The 18964-nt window shown below is 52.3% G+C and overlaps 1 protein-coding gene across 4 annotated transcripts in view; it reads left to right on the top strand.

Moving 5' to 3' along the window:
- Nucleotides 1-16005, top strand: part of Asb2 (ankyrin repeat and SOCS box containing 2) — a 36800-nt gene extending 20795 nt beyond the window's left edge. For all 4 annotated transcript variants that reach the window (XM_074067240.1, XM_074067242.1, XM_074067241.1 and 1 more), the window contains 6 exons: nt 674-829; nt 2532-2777; nt 5234-5405; nt 11724-12288; nt 13170-13323; nt 15318-16005. In XM_074067240.1, coding sequence (XP_073923341.1) covers nt 674-829; nt 2532-2777; nt 5234-5405; nt 11724-12288; nt 13170-13323; nt 15318-15454 — 1430 coding nt within the window. In that variant the 3' untranslated portion in view covers nt 15455-16005. The remainder of the gene's footprint in view (nt 1-673; nt 830-2531; nt 2778-5233; nt 5406-11723; nt 12289-13169; nt 13324-15317) is intronic.
- The last annotated feature ends 2959 nt before the right edge of the window (nt 16006-18964 follow it).

Raw genomic sequence — 18964 nt, forward strand, 5'->3', positions numbered from 1 at the left:
GACAGCTGAAGTCTCAAAGTAGAGGGAGGAGCGTCTGGTTCCCACCCACTGCTGCCCTCTCTCCGGGCCTCCTAGGCTGGACACCACATTCCTAGAAACGGAAGGAGGGAGGCCTGACTTTTGGGACAGCCACTGCCAGCTTGTCCCAGAATGTTCCAGGGGCTGATTTGGTGTGGAAAATACTGCAGCTGTGCCTGTGCCCTGCCAAGGCTGTCCCCACCAGCTGTGGGACCCTGAGTTAGTCATGCCTCCTCTGTGAGCCACGACCTCCCTTCCCATCTTCCTCCTCAGCCACATTTGGATAGGTAGCACCTGCAAGCAGGTGTCACATGGGTCCTCAAGCAGCCAGACCCCACCACATGAGGAAGAAACAGCTTTCTGAGACATGGTGTTTCTATCAGTGATTAGTGGAAATGCCAAAGAAGACAGGCACGTGCTGGGCTTGGGGCGTCACTATGGAAGACTTCCCAGAGGAGGAGGTGCTCAAGTCACACTTCCACAACTGGGAACCTGAAATAGCTCTGTGATAGGACAAGGCAAAGGTAGTCTGAGGTTGTTAGATATCAAAGGATGCCATTACACATCGTCTTTGGAATTGGGAGGAAGTTAGAACACCTCTGTGTTGGGAGGGTGGCTGTCTTCCTTTTTTATGGAGTTTCTGGCCTCCTTCCAGCATACCCAAACACCATTGACCAGCGCACTCTACAGGAGGAGACAGCCCTGTACCTGGCAACATGCAGGGAGCACCTGGACTGCCTCCTCTCACTGCTCCAGGCTGGAGCGGAGCCTGACATCTCCAACAAGTCAAGAGAGACGCCACTCTACAAAGGTGACTCCCTGGGGTGGGCTTCTCCAGGGAAGAGTTGAGAAGGTAGCTGGGCAACCTAGGATCATTGCTCCCATGAGTGCCTGCCCCCAAAGTGGTCTACTTGGCAGGGTTAGGGCTCTCTCAGCTGCATAAGTTTTGTTATTGAATCATCTATGCATGCATGGCATGACTGATGTTCCCCACACTGGGCACGCTGAGGGACACCAGAGCTCAATGAGGAAAAGATGTAGTCCATGTCTGTACTTTCCCAGGCAGGGGCACCCACTCAGACAACAGCAATGAGAGGCCTGTGGGAATATGGAGGAGAGGCTCTGACGTGAGGAGGGATGCCCAGAGGATCTGAGCTGAAACAGGCCAAGCTGGGGACAGCATAGGCAAAGGCCAGGAGGTAGGAGAGCCAGTGTACCTCTGTGATGTTTAAGAAAAATAAGACCTGGTTTGCTTAGTACATCATTCAAAGATATCCACTGGCTTCCCTAGAAGGGCCCCATGTCAAAGTCTGAATAATTACAATAGTTGGTACTTACTGAGTCAGGCACTGTGATTTTCTTGAGCCCTCATATCCAACTACATAGGAGGTAGGTATTACTAGTACCCCATTTTACAGATAAGGACCTGAGGCACAGAGATATAAACCAAGTTGCCTGGGATCACACAGCCAACAAGGGGTAGGCTTCGGATCTCAGCTCAGGGAGCTGGAACCTGGCACCACTCTCTGACCCCCTGCATTCTGGAGCATCTTGCTCATACCGTCTCATTAGCAATCATCTAAGGCTTGCAGAGATGCTAGGGAGAGTCACAGCCAGTAGCATGGTCCTGGCTCTAGTATGCTCCAAGTCCTATGCCTTGCATGCATGGTCTTCCTGGTGTGTCCTTCCCAGCATCCTCTCTGGATGAGAGAGGCTCTGGTCTCATTGGAAACACTGCAAGGCAGCCTCCCTGCCCCCTGCTCCCCTCCCCCGTGACACTGACACAGAGGCTTCAGGAAGGTTAATGTGGACATGTGCCCTGGAGTTCACACCACAGGCAGCTCCCAGGTGAGAACTCTGGGCCAGAGCCAAGGTTGGGTGTAGAAACAAAGGCACCATGAGCAAGGCTTGAGCAGGCTGAAAAAAATGAGCTATACTCAGAAAACATATTTTACCCCAAATTACCCCAAAGCAGCCTTTGGGGGTCATGGTGGGGTTTGACCAGGAATATGATTCTGTCCACTAGTCATCTAGAAGATTCTTCCAAGTTTGCTGATGTGGAGGACTGAAGCAGGTAGCACTGGAGGGGAAGATAAGTTGGGACATTCTGGAACACTCCAGGGGACAGAGACTCTGGACCCGATCCCCGGGTTTGAATCCCAGTGTACTACTTAACTATCTCTGTGACCTGGGGCAAGTGACTCACCCTTTCTGTGCCTCAACTTCCTCTCTGTGAAAGGGGGTGATAGCACTATATTCTTTAAAGATGGTTGGAAGGATTAAACTAGTTAATCATGTAAAGTGACTAACAGAGTGTGAGGCAGAGCCCAGTACTATTATAATTGTACATCCTATGTCGAGGAGCAAGGACTGCAGCTTAGTACAGACCCAGTGGACAGTTGTTGAATGAGTGACTGATGGATGAATGAGTGACTGGACAAACAAGCAAATAAACACTTTCTGGGCAGGTCTTGCCAGGGTCCCACTGACCATCTTACTTCTCTGTGGCACAGCCTGTGAGCGCAAGAACGCAGAGGCGGTGAGGATGCTGGTTCAGTACAACACGGATGTTAACCATCGCTGCAACCGGGGCTGGACAGCGCTGCACGAGTCCGTCTCGCGCAACGATCTGGAAGTCATGGAGATCCTGGTGGGTGGTGGGGCCAAGGTGGAGGCCAAGAACGCCTACGGCATCACCCCCTTGTTCGTGGCCGCCCAAAGCGGGCAGCTGGAGGCCCTGAGGTTCCTGGCCAAGCATGGTGAGTGGCTAAGGGTTTGGAGACCTCTGAGAACACATCTGGGGAGGACCTCGGAGGTCAGCTGGAAGGCAAGGGAGTGTAGGGGTCATCTGGTGGCTTACTCTGACCCAGCAATATCGTCTCCATGGAGCACTGTGTTGGGAAGGATTCTGAGGCTGTGTCTGGCTCAGTGCAATCTGCTAATGATGTCCACACTTAGGCACAAACATCTTTCCATCTCTGCCAGAGTCCAGCATCCTCATTTTACAAATGAGAAACCTGCGGCCCACAAAGGAGAAACGACTTGTCTATGGTCACGTAGCAGAATTAGTTGTAGAACTAGCTAGATTCTTAGCCTCTTGACACCCCGACTACTACTCTTTATACTATGTCACTTTAGGGCCAAGGGAACCTCCTCATTTTGCCAGTGATGACACCAACGACCAGAATGGGAAGGAGATTTGTCCACGGTCACCCAGCAAATTGGAGGCAGAGTTGGGATTTGAACTCGAGTCTTTGCCCTCTTTGTGAAAAGTCTAAACAGAAATGAAAACAATATTGCCTATGATCTGATATCCCAGTAGCAGAGACCCTGAGACCATGACAGGCAGTCTTTTGGTTAAAGAGCAGGGTATTACAATCATACCCCAAAGCACATGTGATTTCTTTTTCCTCTCCATGGACAGGAACTCTCCCTCTCCAGCACCAGAAATGGTGGGAACTACACAGTCCCCAGGCTTCACTGGAATGACTTGGGAGCACAGTTTGCATGCCAGACATCCTGCTAAACAAAAGCATGCACTGGATCACTTGAGTCTTCCCCAGAGCAAAGCAGTGTCCTTACCCCCATTTTAATGCACAAGGAGACTGAGGCTCAGAGGTTAATTGACCCAGCAGAGCCTGGATTCTGGCCATTTCCATCTGACCCACACTGCACCCTGCTTGCACTCTACCATAGCCCCACTCTACCCAGACCCACAGGCCTGGGTCAGACAAGTGTCCACATCCTCAGCGCATGCCTGAGCAATTGGGAAAACAGACATCAGGCACTTCCCCTGCAGCCAGGGACAAATCTGGGCTGACCAGCGTGAGAACAAAGAGACCTAGGCAGGGTCCTGGGAGCCCAGGCCAGGCAGCTGGGCAGAGGGCAGGGTACACAGCGGGCGAGGCTAAGCCCGCCAACTCCAAACATCTGCTTGATCTCCTGTGGACACAGAGTCAGGGGCTGTTCCCTTCAGGGGCTGCTTTTCAAACCCAAATATTTTCCTTGTGTGAGCAGGCAGTGCTGGTGAGTCCCTGCCTTCCAGGAAGCCTGACTTTGAGGGACCACGGTGTGTTAGAGCAGCCAGGTGGCTCTACCTCAGTGGGGTGGGCAGGACCAGCCTCTGCCCAGAGCTGCCTCCTGGACAGCTGGCACTGGCTGAGCCCTATCTCTGTGGGAGGCATTGTGCAGAGAAATTTACATACATTGTCTTAGTTATGATGTGGTCACCCTGAGAGGTTAGGGACTATGGTTCCTGGTGAACAGAAGGGTAAACTGAGACTACCAGGCCATAGAATTTAGAAGCTACCAAACAGAAACTTCAGCAGATCTTCGTCTGTCACCAAAACCTAAACTCTTTCCACTAAGCAGAAACCTGTCCCAGCATTGTTGAAAATAAAATTACCAGGAAGCCTGAGATAAGCAGAACGCTCTGAGATCAGCTGTGGTTAACACGTACCTTTGATTTCAGCCCTTACTATCTCAGCTCCATCTTCTTCCGGAGCAGGAGGGACTGTGACCCCTCTCTTTGCAGAGAAATTACAGGCACAGCAGTTCTCTCCCACACCCAGGAGATGCAGAGATGTATGAGATAGAGCTGAACGCTTTCTGTCACCAGGCTCCATTCCTCCCTACCAGCACAGCTCAGTGATTTTTCAGAGAGGATAGGAAGTAATTTCTCTCTTGTTTCTGGCAGAGAAACAACAAATCCCAATTAATAAAGTTATTGGGGTTTTCCTTTATGGAGAGCTGTGTGGCCGCTCACGGGGAAGCACCCAGGCCTCTTACACAGAGGAAAGCGAAGGGCATGACCTCTGCCCTCAGTCCCCCTGGGTTCAACTTTGGCTCTACATTTATGTATCTGGTGGTCTGGACAAGCTGCCTGAGTTCTGTAAGCTGCTCATCTGTGCTGTAGAGCTAAGAGCAGTACTGATATCCCAGGGTTACGCTGCACATTCAGAGAGGAAGTGCAGGTTCAGCTAGGCACCCCGCACATAGTAGGTGTTCAGTAAAGACCAGCATCATTGCACATGGCTACTGTTAGCCCCTGGGTCTCGAAGTCACCTGAGGGAGCCAGGGGTAGGTGGCCCCAGGTAGATTCCTGCTTCCTAATGGTTGCAGTTGGGCTCTATAGTCATGCAGTGCCTAGTACAAAGTGACACTACTTCTAGACAGGGGCCATTTATCACACGTGGCTCTGCTTCTCCCTCCCCAGGCGCTGACATCAACACGCAGGCCAGTGACAATGCATCGGCCCTGTACGAGGCATGCAAGAATGAGCATGAGGACGTGGTGGAGTTCCTGCTGTCTCAGGGCGCCGACGCCAACAAGGCTAACAAGGACGGCTTGCTCCCGCTGCACATCGCTTCCAAGAAGGGCAACTACAGGTCAGCCCACGCCACTGCCCACTCACACAGCACAGCTGTCCCAGGATGGTTGGGGAAGAAGGGAATTCCTGCTCAGAGTCTGTCCCGAGGGCCAGGAAAGCCTGGGAGCAGTCAGTGTGGAGGGCATGTGTCCAGTGGAAGGAGGGAGCTTTTTGGCTGTGAGCAAGCGTGCAGTGACTTCCTGTCAGTCACCAGTAATTTACTTCATAAACTTGTTTGATCCTCTCAGTGACTCCAAGGGGCGGATGCTATTACTGTCTCCGCTTTCCACATGAGGAAGCTAAGACAAAAAAGTCTGGATGACTTATCCAAGGTCACACAGCTTGTAGGTGGTCCAAATGTCCCAGTTACAGGAATTCCACTCCGGGAGGCAGGTAGCAGTCTGAACTTGTGACTATTTCCAGGGGAGATACCAAGATAACCTGCCAGGCAACTAGCAGCCACACAGCAGGGAACATCCACAGCAATATGGACTGTAGGTACTGATGCTAAGAGCTAGTAGTCACTGAACACTTACTGTGTGCCGGCCACTTCCAGTGAGATGAAAAACTTTGAGTTCTCACGGAGCAATCTGGTAGGAGGGAAGATGAACACACATACTCTCTCTCACACACACACACACACACACACACACACAAAGCATGAATTTGTGCATGATGAAAGAGTCCATGGAGGTCCTAGTGAATACTGGAACAGAGGAATGCTAAATCAGCTTTCACCAGCTTATGAAAGCTGACTGCTTGTACATCTTCCCAAGTTCAAGTTCATTGACCTCTCATTAGTAGCAGAATTTAACCATGGTGGAAGTTTTTAAACCACAAACATTGGCAGATAATTACAAATCACTTCGCTCCTCCCTGTGCCCAGGTGTTAAACATTTACTAGCAATTCTGCTAGTGGGGAAAGATGTCCCAGGGAAGCGTAGGGGTCTCCAGCATCCCTTGAAGGGCAGACAGGGCTTGGTCATTTCAAAGTGTGGCTTATCTATTTCCCTTGTGGCCTCACCACCATACTATGGGTAGGCAGGTCAACTTTGATCACTATTGCAGGATTGGAAACTGAGGCCCAGGTAGTGAAGAGCCTATCCCTAGCAAGCCAGGACTTAAACCTGAGGGATCAGATGTTTTCTGCTGCATCAGTGTTTCCCAAACTTTGGCCCTTCATAGCCTTTCTTCTTGATTTTAGATGTGTTCCCCTTGCCTAGTATTTCCCTGGAAATAAATGTTTACTTAACATGAATTTATTTTAAAGGGAAACATTTGTCATACTGGTAAAATGTTAGGATAATCGGTTCACAATGGATAGAAAACTTCCCCCCCAAAGCCCATCTTCTATGCTCTGGGAAACATCCTCTTGGCCTTCAAGGCAGGGAGGAAAACGAGAAAATATGGCATTTTCTGTCCTCACTGAGGCAGAGGGGATGGGGGCGGGGATGACATCGAAACATGAAGTGAAGCAAGGCCCTAGCAGCCACACTGGCCCTTAGACACCATCTTCTCTGCAGGCTTCCTGCACATGTGACCAGCTTTCTGACAGGTGCCCAGTGAAGGGTTAATGCTGGGTACCCAGCAGCTCCTGCCACCTGGTAGGGCCATGGCCAACAAGCCCCAGCTCTTCTCTCACACCCTGGGCCTGAGGCACAGATGCCCCTTCCATGCTGACCTCCCATAGGCAGCCGAGGGATTTGGTGTGTCATTCCATAGGCATTCTGAATTAGCCACCTACCCAAACACCCTGCCTGTCCATTGTCCCTTGCCTGGAATGCTGCACCAGGAACCCACAGCTGTTGTTGGTCAGATGTGCCTGCTCTTCAGCACACTGCGGGGCAGGGAGTAACATGAGGGCGTGGCTAAGAGAGTTGCTGTATTACCCCATGTCTCAGCCACCTCAAACAACTATCTCCAGATTTTCTATTTTGACAAAGGGGCCTTATGAAATTAAAGATCAACACCACAGATAGATTTATTATAAAGTTATCTGAAAAGATAAGAGCAGATGCCCCAAAGATAGCCCTGAAAGCAGTGGTCCCCAACTTTGGCTGCACACTGGAACTGCTGGATGGCTGAGCACCCTGATGCCCAGGCTCCGCCCTGAGAGATGCAGATGGAACTGGCTGGGCTATGGCGGCCTTCAGGGTTCCTAAACACTGCCTGCCCTAGTGTGGCAACAGAGATAACCAGGATCATAGTAGTGTTTCTTTCGTGGCCAACAGAAAGTAAGACTTGCATTTTAGGCGTCATTTCTGATCCTCTCGTTTTTTAAATATTCTTTCTTTTGCACACATATATGCATGCACACATGCACACACAAGGTAGGGTTGACAGAGTGGCTCAGAAGAGTTGGTGACAGAGCTGTCTGTGGGGCAATAGTAACCATGTGAAAGCCAAGTTCACCCGTCACATTTCCACTGAGCACTAACAAAGGTCAGACAATCATGGCCTGGTGATCCAGAACTCCTGTGGGTTTGTTGTGGCAAGGACAGGGGCTGCTGTCACCGTGGCACTTAGGAAACCAACAGCCAGTTTGTTGACTGCACTGATCAGACTAGAGTGTGAGATCCCATTTTTGTCCTCTAAGAGCAGCCTTGGTGAGAGTAGTTAAGGAGCTGTGTTTTGTAATCTGGGTATAGCAATTCTACCTTGCTGGGGGATTTTAGGACAAAAGAAGAAAATGTGAAACACACTATAAGTGATGCCTGACACATAATAAGTGCTCAGCAGTGTAGTAATTTGACTTTTATTTATTTTTTTTATTGTTGTGCTGGGTGGGGATACATTGTGGCATTTACAAAAGTTTTACAATTTATCAAATATATCATACTTGAATTCATCCCCTCCATCATTCTCCTTTATCCCCTCCCCCCATTCCTGGAATAGTTTCAACAGGCCCTATTTTTCAATTTACATACATATGTACACAGTATTTGTACCATATTCACCCTCCCACACCCTTTCCCCACCTCCTTACACCTCCTCCTGGTACCAACCCCCCCCCCTCCAGGCAGGACCTGTTCTGCCCTCCTGTTCTCTGATTTTGTAAAAGAAAAAAAATGACATTTTTGTTTGTTTAAAATAGCTACATGGGGAGTGTCCTGTGGCAAGTCATGTATGTATATATTATGACCCAAATTAATTCATCTCCTCTATTTTTCTTCTTTCTGTCTTAGTCCCCTTCTTATGATGGTTTCAACAGATTTAAAAATTTTATATTCATTTTTGTATAGAGAGTATATCAACCATATTCACCTTCTTAACTTCCTTCTTTCACCCTCCCCTCTCTTATGTGACCTCCTCTTAGTGTGACCCGTTTTTCATAATATTGCTGTATTTGTATTAGGTCTATATTCCACATATGAGAGAAAACATGCAGCTTTTGGCCTTCTGAGCCTCACTAACTTCACCAGGTTCAGAAGGTCAAAATCATGACAAGTGTTCACAGCCTTGGGGGCTCCATAAAGGGTACTATAGCTGTCACCATCATTGTCATCGTTACTCTTCTGATCAAGTGCCTGATACAGGTGTAGTTCAGAGAGATTAAGTGGTGTGCCTGGGACAGTCCAGTGCTAAGAGAAAAAGCAGGTTTTGTTGCCCATGTCCTGCTGACTCTAAGCCTCCCAGTTTCCTCACCCCCATGGGAGGCTAAGTTCAGCCTGCTTTAGCTCAGAGCCCTTGCCTAGGCCCTGCTCCTGGGCTGATTCAGTCAAGACATCAGAGACAGGATCAGGCAGCAGGGCAGTGTTAAGGAACTAGAACCCTCAGCAGAGAGCCGGGCCCTGGGGCAAGGTCAGTGGGATTCTGTTTCTAGAATGGGATCCCCAGGAACAAGGCAGTTTGTCTGGACAAGGTCCCAAGACAGAGACAGCCCAGCCACCACCATAGCTGCGAATTTGCTGTGCTGGGTGGGTGTCCAGAATATAACCCTGACCTGGGTCTACTCTTCTCTCCAGGCCTGAGAGGCAAAGCTGAGCTGGGAAGTACAGCCCCTGCCTGGGGGAGTGAGGGAGCCAAGCCTCCCAGACTCCCAGGTCCTACAGGACCTCTGTTCCTTTTCATAGCCACTATGAGCAGCAACAGCAACCTAACCCCAGACCTGCCTCTGGGAGAAGTGATGACCCCTGCCTGTATCAGCGTTATCCCCTGACTTCCTGCCCTCTGTTCCCCAAAATGGGCTGGAAGAGAGGAGCGATGACATCCAATGGGCTGCCAGCATGCTCACTCATGGTTACAAGTGAGGCACTGTGGAAAGGCACAGCCCTTCTCATCAGACACCTCCATTCTGCCCTCCACCTTCTGTGCAACCCAAGACTGGGCCTCAGTTTCAGTTTCACCCTCCATGAAATGGAAGGGCTAGACCCAATGCTCTTAGACCTGCCTAACTACACATTTTCTCTTTGGCTGGCAGAGTCTAGAAGTATGTAGCAATCCCATGATTCACCGTGGTTTGGGGGGCCAAGGCAGCCACCATCAAGTTCCCACATTGTTGCTGCTTTCCTTCAGTTCAACAGGGGATTGTTGGAGACCAGCTGTGGCTGGCCTGCCAAAGATCCCAGCCCCAGCAGGCCAGCTGCCCAGGGCAGCCCCTGGCCCTGTACTTTCCCGTGCTTGGGCATGTTACGGCTGTTATAGAGTATTTGTTGGCCGTGGCCACAGTCCAGGGTGAGGCCCCAGCCTTGCCTTTGACCAGCACCTCTGCAGAGTGAGGTCAGGCCTCCAGTGCCTGCACAAATAGAAATTAGGAGGCAATTAGCCCCCCTGGGTGTGTGAATTTCCTTTTGAGGTTTTAAAGGCGGATTTTAGCCAAACACAGAGTCACTAACAATAACAATGCGGTCCACCAGAGACCCTAGCAGGAGGTTGCTGGCATCTGATTTCCAGGAAGTCAGAGGGAACTGGAGTGCCAGGAGGGAGAGGCGTGGGAACTAGCCTGGTGGCACCTGCTTCCCTCCAACACGGCCACCTCCCTGGAGCCCCACAGGAGGCTGTGCAGTCACCTGCCAGCAGGATTGCATGACTGGACTTTGGACTCCCATCAGTGGGAGGCTCTTGTTCTTGTAGGCAGCAGGGGTCTACAGGAACAGAACCAAAACAAGGGGATCTGGGCTGACCCCCTGGAGTTTCTCTGTGACCTTTGATCTGTCACTACAGCTTTCTGAGCCACATCTATTAAAAAGAAGGTCACAGACTGCTCTGGCTACCCCACAGGGCTGCAGTGAAGGTAAAATGGGGCAGGCAAGTCTACCACTATGAGGATTGCAAAACCCAGTGACATATCCATGGGCACCCTGATTGCTACACAGAAGCAGGCAAGTGTGATCTCAGGAACCTGACAGCCTGACTTAAAATTTTTCTGACTCTATCACTTCCTGGCTGTGTATCCTTGGGGATGTCTCATGTTCTCTCTGGGCTTCTGTTTCGTCGTCTGTAAAATGACGATTATACAAGTACCATCTCAAAGGGCTATTGGAAGAATTTAGCGGATTAATATAGGCAGGGTGCTGACTGCTCAGTGGTTGAGTCAGCAGGAGACAGGCGCTGGGGATTGTGGGAGCTCCAACCTTAGCAGCGCCAACTGACCACTCCATGTCAAAAGTGGGCAGAAGGCCTGGGAGAAGCTGGAGCCTACCTTCAGGGAAGGAAACATTGAGTCTCTCAGGAGATGGGCACAGTGGGTTAAATGGAGCTGGTCAGGATTAGTTGGGACCAGATATGTTTGTCTCCTCCTGCCCCCCAGGACCTGGTGCCTCTACCAGGACCCTAGGGCAGCAAGAAAGGGATGCAGGACAGCTCAGCCCTGACCACAAGGGGGCACAAATCCTGGTTTACCTCTCCTGACTGTTTAGTCCCACCAAGCCCCTTAACCTTTCGGAGCCTGAGTGTCCACATCTTCAGAATAAGAACCATGTGACGTGCTTTATAGGTTCTTGTAAAGACTAAACCAAATTCTCAGACCAGGGTCTGACTCCAAACGTCACCAATAGGCTGTACTCCCTTCTACAGGGAGCAGCTTGGACTTTCTCTGGGTTTGCGACCCTTCCAGACTATTGAGGTAGGGTGGAGCAATAGGAATGAGTCAGTGGGAGGTTCTTAAAGCCACTGTCCAACCTGACTGAGGTTTTTAGGAGCTCAAAATTGAGTTTGCAGCCCAGCTCCACCCCTTTCTGGCTATGTGACTTTGGAAAGGTGGATGGAGCTCTCTGAGCCTGTTTCCTTATCTGTGAAGTGGGGACGGAGGGAGATCTCCCTTTACCCCGGCGGGCCCCTGCTGGCGGGGTTGCCCGCGTGCCGGCCGCCTGGTGACCCGCGCGTGTCGCGTCCGCAGGATCGTGCAGACGCTGCTGCCGGTGACCAGCCGCACGCGCGTGCGCCGCAGCGGCATCAGCCCGCTGCACCTGGCGGCAGAGCGCAACCACGACGCGGTGCTGGAGGCGCTGCTGGGCGCGCGCTTCGACGTGAACGCGCCGCTGGCGCCCGAGCGCGCGCGTCTCTACGAGGATCGCCGCAGCTCTGTGCTCTACTTCGCGGTGGTCAACAACAACGTGTATGCCACCGAGCTGCTGCTCCTGGCCGGCGCGAACCCCAACAGCGATGTCATCAGCCCGCTGCTCGTCGCCATCCGCCACGGCTGTCTGCGCACCATGCAGCTGCTGCTGGACCACGGCGCCAACATCGACGCCTACATCGCCACGCACCCCACCGCCTTTCCCGCCACCATCATGTTCGCCATGAAGTGCCTGTCGCTGCTCAAGTTCCTCATGGACCTGGGCTGCGATGGCGAACCCTGCTTCTCGTGTCTGTACGGCAACGGCCCGCACCCGCCCGCCCCGCAGCGCTCAGGCAGGTTCAACGATGCGCCCACAGACAACAAGGCGCCCAGCGTGGTCCAGGTGCGAGGGCGTCGAGGAGGTGGACGGGAGGGGGCAGACCAGGTATCAGGGTGCATTCGGTGCGGTGTAGACTGGTAGTTAGCACACTTTGGCCAGAGTGTGCACGGCTTTGGAGGCAGCAGAGCGCGGTAATGAGTGAACTTCCGAAGCAGTGTGGACTAGTGGTTAGTGCTCTTGGGCTGGAGTGTGTACTAGTGGTGAAAGCGCTTTGGAGAGAACTGTAGAGTAGTAGTTAGCCACTTTGGGAGCAATGGAACCTTCAGAAGCGGCAGGGCTTCATGGTTCACATGAACAACAAAATCCTATTTCAATCTATGGGGTTGGGGATTTAAGAACCAACAGAGAGGGGGATTGGTGGGGCTCATTACTTGTGGCAAACCTACACCTGCGATGTCATGTTCAATGGTCAGGACTCAAAGGGAACAGCTAGAATAGGCGGGCTATAAAACTAGGGGAGGGGCAGAAAGCCAGTCCTGTTCATGGTGTTGCTTTAAAAGTCAGCACTTAAAAGGAAAGCAAAGCGAGAAACACCCTTCTCCTGGAGAGCATTGCCACTGCTGATAGCCAGCACCTATGCGCGGCCTGATGTGTGCAAAGAAGTTTGTGTACCTGTTACCTTAATTCTCATTTTCAAAAAAAATTGCTTTAAAGTGGGAGTCATATGGCCATTTTACAGACAAGGAAGCTGAGGCTCAGGGAGGCGGTGGGACCTGCCCAAGCTGCCCAGCTTGCAGTTTGAACAGCAGAGGCCTATGTTGAGAGAGGTCTGTGCTGATGGATGAGTTTGTAGAAGTGGACCTAGCCAGGTGCGCCCTGTGTCTGTCTTCATCACCTTCCCTGCCTCCTTGGCCTCACCTGGAGGATGATGTGGTCCCTTTCAGTTCTGCGAGTTCCTGTCGGCCCCAGAGGTGAGCCGCTGGGCAGGGCCCATCATCGACGTCCTCCTGGACTACGTGGGCAATGTGCAGCTGTGCTCGAGGCTGAAGGAACACATCGACAGCTTTGAGGACTGGGCTGTGGTCAAGGAGAAGGCAGGTATGGCTGCGACTGCCCTCAGGCAGAAGCTGAGCCTCGGGCAGGTGACGGCAGGCAGCGCCAGGTTCTGCTGTGCTGCGTCCCATACAGTACCTGCTTGAATAATAAATGAGGACACTGAACCTCAGAGAACATGTCACCCAGGCCAAAGTCACAAAGTCACACAGCTTGGTAGTGGCGGAGCTGGGACTCTTAACTCAGGTCTGACAATGTCTGCTAGTCTGCCACCACGTCTTTCCATGGTGTTTGAAACAGTTCCACTCTCGGGGGGTCGTAGAGTCTGCTGCCCATGCTTTGGGTACCCTGAGCGGAAGTGTGACATGTGGAGGAGAGGTGACACCAGGCATCTCCACAGGAGAGCACTCACAAAGCGACCAGGCCTTTGTACAAAGGCATTTTCTGGCTCAGTGGCCTGAGCTTCCATGTACACCTGTGCCACTGCTCCACAGACCACTGGAGCTCTGAGCCAGCCTTGCCAGGGACACACAGGGTGGCCATCGGCAGGGCACCTCCCCACCTGGTCAGAGGAGGATGGGCAGGCTTGTGGTCCAGCCCCATGACAGCTAGCTCTGCCAACCTCAGGTAGGTGTGCACTGGTGTATGCAGTGCAGATGGGGCAGCCAAGCTAATTCAGGCCAAGGAGGCCAGAATCCTTGTTAGGCATAGAACTCACCTGGCAGGTGGGGAATCAGGAGCAGTTACGGTGACAGCAGTGGTTATCTGTACAGAGGGGTTCCAGCTACCCCAGGGCTTGCCCTGGCAAACGGCAGCAGGAGGATGACATTCACCTGCCGCTCACTAGGATGCAGCTCTGATGTACAATAAACCTTCATTGAACTATTGAGTAACTGGCTACTGTCATTGCCATCCTTGGCCACTAGAGGGTGGAGCATGCCTATGTGTGGATCCCAAAGGGTCTGTCCCTGCTGCTCCCTTCCCTGAAGAGTGGTCATCTCGCACAACTAAACTCCATCCCAGAGAAACTTTACTGTGTTGCCAACATTCATAAGCAAGTGTAATGAACGGTTCTGAACTTTAAAGTCCACCTCCCACCTGTAAAATGCTCTCCAGCTGCTTTTTTGCGTTTGGTGCTTTGATGTTGACTTCATTATTCTGGATAGAAGGCACACTGAGCCTCTGAGAAGTGACAGGCAGCCTCACGGCTCCATGTTCTGTGCCCCCCAGCAGCCTCTGCTTCCCTCCCCACAGAAAAGGTGCTGCCTTCCCTATACTGAGACCAGAGGGCAGTGGATGGGTCAGAAACACCACCACACTGGTGCATAGACTCCTGGCTAGGAGCGCTCCGGCCTCAATGTCCTCCACCCTCCACACTCCTCCCCCTTTTCATCCCGTGTCTTGCCATGACCTCCTGTGCTTGACACTTGCCGTCCAAATAAATTACCACTACCAGATGCTTGGCCTCTGCTCCTGCCTCTCTGCACCCCTACTTCCCAGCTGAGCGAACTCCACTTCATGAGGCCTTCCAGGATGGGGGATGGAAGGTGGGGGATGGAGGGCAGCCGAGTGGGATTCTGGGTCCTGTAGGGAGCTGCCTGGCCCTTCCCCGAGCCCTGGTCTCTCAGTACTGGCAGGATCCCAGAGTTGAATTCCATGCGTGGGAGCACCCCAAAAGTAAAAGTCTCTGGCCCCTTTGCAGAGGCTATTTTGGGGGGGTCCAGGTTGTGAATAAAGAGGAAAGGGACTAGCATGAAGGAGATTCAAACATTGGGCCCAGAGCATCCCAGGCAAGGCCTGCAACCTCACTAAGCCTCTCATTCCTCACCTGTGAAATGGCTGTGGAAATCGATGGAGGATGACAACAGGAAGGTGCTTTGCCAGGCTTTTCAGCTACAGGGACTGGGGTTACCAGTAGCAGGCACCCCACTCATACCCTGCCACACCAGCCAGGCACCTCCCACAGGTCAAGGTCATAGGCCACACACCTTGCTGGGTACAAACAACAGTCAGCATCTCTCTTTCTCTCCTTTTTCCAGAACCTCCAAGACCTCTGGCCCATCTTTGCCGGCTGCGTGTTCGAAAGGCCATTGGAAAATACCGTATAAAGCTTCTTGACACGTTACCTCTCCCAGGAAGGCTGATTAGATACCTGAAGTACGAGAACACCCAGTAACGGGCCTCAGAGAGAAGGAGTGGCCCTTAAGACTGTTTCCACGAAGTCTCAGGACAGTGGTGTCCTGCATGCAAGGGCACCTGGGGACAGAACAAGGCTGCAGGCTGCCTTCCTCCCAGCCAGGGGAAGTGACCATGATGTCGCCGGATCTCTGCACCAGAGCTCTGCCCAGAGTACAGTGTGTCAAGTAGGAGAAGAATCGTTCATTTCAAACTGTCAAACAGATCCCATTCCCAATGGCAGAGACCTCCGTGGTGGGGCCAGGGCAGAACTCGAGGTAGTCTGGAAATGACAGGCCCAGCAGGGACCCACAACCTCCACCTGGACTGTGGCTGGAGAACTTCTAGAGAAGAAATGAGTTTGCCTGTCTAGGATGACCTTGCTTCCTCATGCCACCCTCCTGCTCTGGGAACCCGTCTGCAGAGCTGAAAGCTCTGGGAACCCGTCTGCGGAGCTGAACTTTCTCCCTGAAGGCAGGGCTCAGGGAGGGGCGGGAGACCCTGGGTCTGATTTGGGGGATTCTTTGAGTACAATAAATGTTGCACAGAGATGCCCTGCCCAGCCAAGTCCCTTTCATCAGACTCCCTCAGAAGTGGAATTTGGGCAGGGGGGCAGGGACAGAGGACACAGACCTCTGAATGTGTCATCTTTCATGGGCTCCTTCATTTCCTCTCCTGGTTCAGTCACTGCAGAAATGGGAGCTTCATCACAAGCAGGGTGTCCATGCCCACTGGTCTCCCCACACCATGGATTTCTTGCACATTTTTTTTTCCTTTTTCTTTTATTATTCATATGTGCATACAAGGCTTGGGTCATTTCTCCCCCCTGCCCCCACCCCCTCCCTTACCACCCACTCTGCCCCCTCCCTCTCCCCCGCCCCAATACCCAGCAGAAACTATTTTGCCCTTATTTCTAATTTTGTTGCAGAGAGAGTATAAGCAATAATAGGAAGGAACAAGGGTTTTTGCTGGTTGAGATAAGGATAGCTATACAGGGCATTGACTCACATTGATTTCCTGTTCTTGCACATTTTTTGACACTCCTGCTCACCCCTAAATTGAGAGAGTAAGAAAAAGTCAGTCCTGGCTGCTGTGAGTAATGGAGGTAAGAGGATCAGCTGGGACTGACCCAAGAATACGCAAAGTGCTGCTCCTCGTGCAGTCAGGCCCCCAGCCAGGCAGAAGTGGTCACCCCATGTTCGGGTGGTGAGAGCTGAGGTTTATCACAGCCATATCACTTGCTTGTAGGCTTGTTGGTCTCCGGATGTGATGGGCTGAGAGCTCGCATGCACTGTGTCCGTGGAAGTTGCAGGAACTCACATAGTGTCCCTCCTTGCACACACGATTGAAGTGTGGTTCTGAACCCACACCAGAGCAGGCTGCCCTGTGGAGAGCCTGCACCCAGCACAGCCTTACCCCGGGGTCTGGAAAGGCCTTCGGCAAGATTGGGGGAAAGTAAGCAGCTAGGCTGGTAGGGAAGCACTGGCTCTAGGCCTAGCTCTGCCTTTGGCTTGTCCTCTGGGGCCTCAGTTCTCTCATCTGTACAGTGGGCCGTGGTGACTCCTAGTGGCCTTGCTGGCTCTGAAACACTGGGTTGTCATGGCATCAGTAAATCCCAGTGTGTGGACGAAGAGCAAAATTCTTCCAAGCAGCACTTTGGAGCCTCAGATCAGAGGGGGCTCAGCCACACCTTGCTTATACCCTCCCATTACTGACAGAGACAGGCCCAGGAGGGGAAGAGGTGTCTAGGCACACACAGCAAGTCCCTGAGGTCCCAGTTTCCTGCCACAGTGCCATGCTGTCTTGCTTTGAAGGATATCCTACAGGAGGCCTGAGTCCTCTCCCCTGGGGCTGCTCAGTCATGGGGTCCTGAGTAAAGGAGGCCTTTACTGGCCCTGCCCCAGAAAGATATATAACCTCAGGTGACTGCTGACCAAAAGCTCCCAGAAGGGTGGTAGGAGTGAGCTGTGGATTTGTCTGGGAGCTGTGGGGTGATGGATGGCTGGGCAGGAGGGCTATGACCGGCAGTGGCATCATCTTGCTGAGAAGCCCAGGTGCTGGGCAAGGCAGGGGCTGGTCTGAGGGAGGGCCCAGGAGGAGATGGGTCTGAAGAGGTTGTGGGGAGAGGCTCAGCCACCACATTCAATGGTTACCATTCATAGGGTGATACCCTCTCTTTCCCTGCCTGGGAGGGCCAGTGCCACATTAGGATCTGAGGATGTGGTTGTGAAGTCCCCATACTGTGGATCATAGCCCCCTCCCAAATTTCCTGCCTAGTCTTTGCCTTCTTAAGGCCTTGCTTCCCCCCACCAGCTCAACAGCTGAGCCTGGCCTGAGCCCTGTGCCGGTGGGCCAGTATTGATTATTTGGCACTCAGGGTGTTCCATATTCTTACCGTCACTCCTGTCCAGAGAACTTGCATCTACCACCCTCTGCAGAGGCTGCCACTCCTGACTGCCATGTGACCCAGCCCCAAGAGGGCTGCCGGCCTCAGGAAGCATCACAGCATCACAGGTCCCGGACGTGATTGCCTTTCCTGAGCAAGAGCGTGTTTGCCCTAGCGGAGGGACCTGGAGACTGGAGACTGCCTAGATGGAGGTCCCCAGGATGACTCTGGGTTTTACTTTGAACAAACACGATGCTTTTTGGTTGGGGTGGAGCTGCTGCTGGTGCTGGTGGCTATACCAAAGTTCCCCAGTTGTGCATGTCTTTTCCCCAGCTAGTTTCCACATGGGGGAACCATGGAACCATGGGCTTCTGTCAGGTCATGTCTTAGTAAAGGTTCATGCTTTGAAATGAAGCCTCCTGGCTTTTGAATGAGTGGATCTCCAAGTGTTCTGGAGTAAATGAGCCCCAGCAGGGACAGGCTGATGTCGGGTGAGGGCCCATCCTCATGGGTTCGGCAGTCCCCTCAGAAAACATGTCTCTGGAGGTCGGCTCCTTCTCTCAGCAGTGTGCTGGTTGGATGGTGCAGGCACCCATGGCCATAGGTAGTACCGTCTATAGACATTCTTAAACTAGCAGCACAGCAAGATCCATAGACACAGGCAACTGTGAGAGGTGATTTCTGGTTGATGCAGCTGCTAAGCATTTGGGTGGTACAGCATACCAGGCACTCACATGTACATCAACAACCCACGCTTCAGGTCTCTGATCACATTTTTCTGGATGAGGAAATTTTGGCACACAGAAGTTAAGTCACTTGCCCAAGACCACATGGCTGGTAGGTGGCAGGGCTGGGATGCAAGCTTTTAATTCCTTGCCGTACAGTTTGGGAGGCAGGGGCTGAGGCCCATTAAAATGGATTTGGAGAGCCTGTGTGATAATGCTCACTGGCCCTGGTCACTCTTTAAGCCTAGGCTGTCTAGGGCTGAAGGTCTAGGCTGAAACCCTGCCCTATCCCACGTGCCAGATAAGTCACTCAGAACATCTCTGCTTGTGTCAGGCCAGCATCCAGGACTCTATTTCTAATGCCATCAGACATGAGTCCCCAGAAACTTGCCTGCTTCCC

Source organism: Castor canadensis, chromosome 3 (assembly GCF_047511655.1).
Source record: "Castor canadensis chromosome 3, mCasCan1.hap1v2, whole genome shotgun sequence".
NCBI lineage: Eukaryota > Metazoa > Chordata > Mammalia > Rodentia > Castoridae > Castor > Castor canadensis.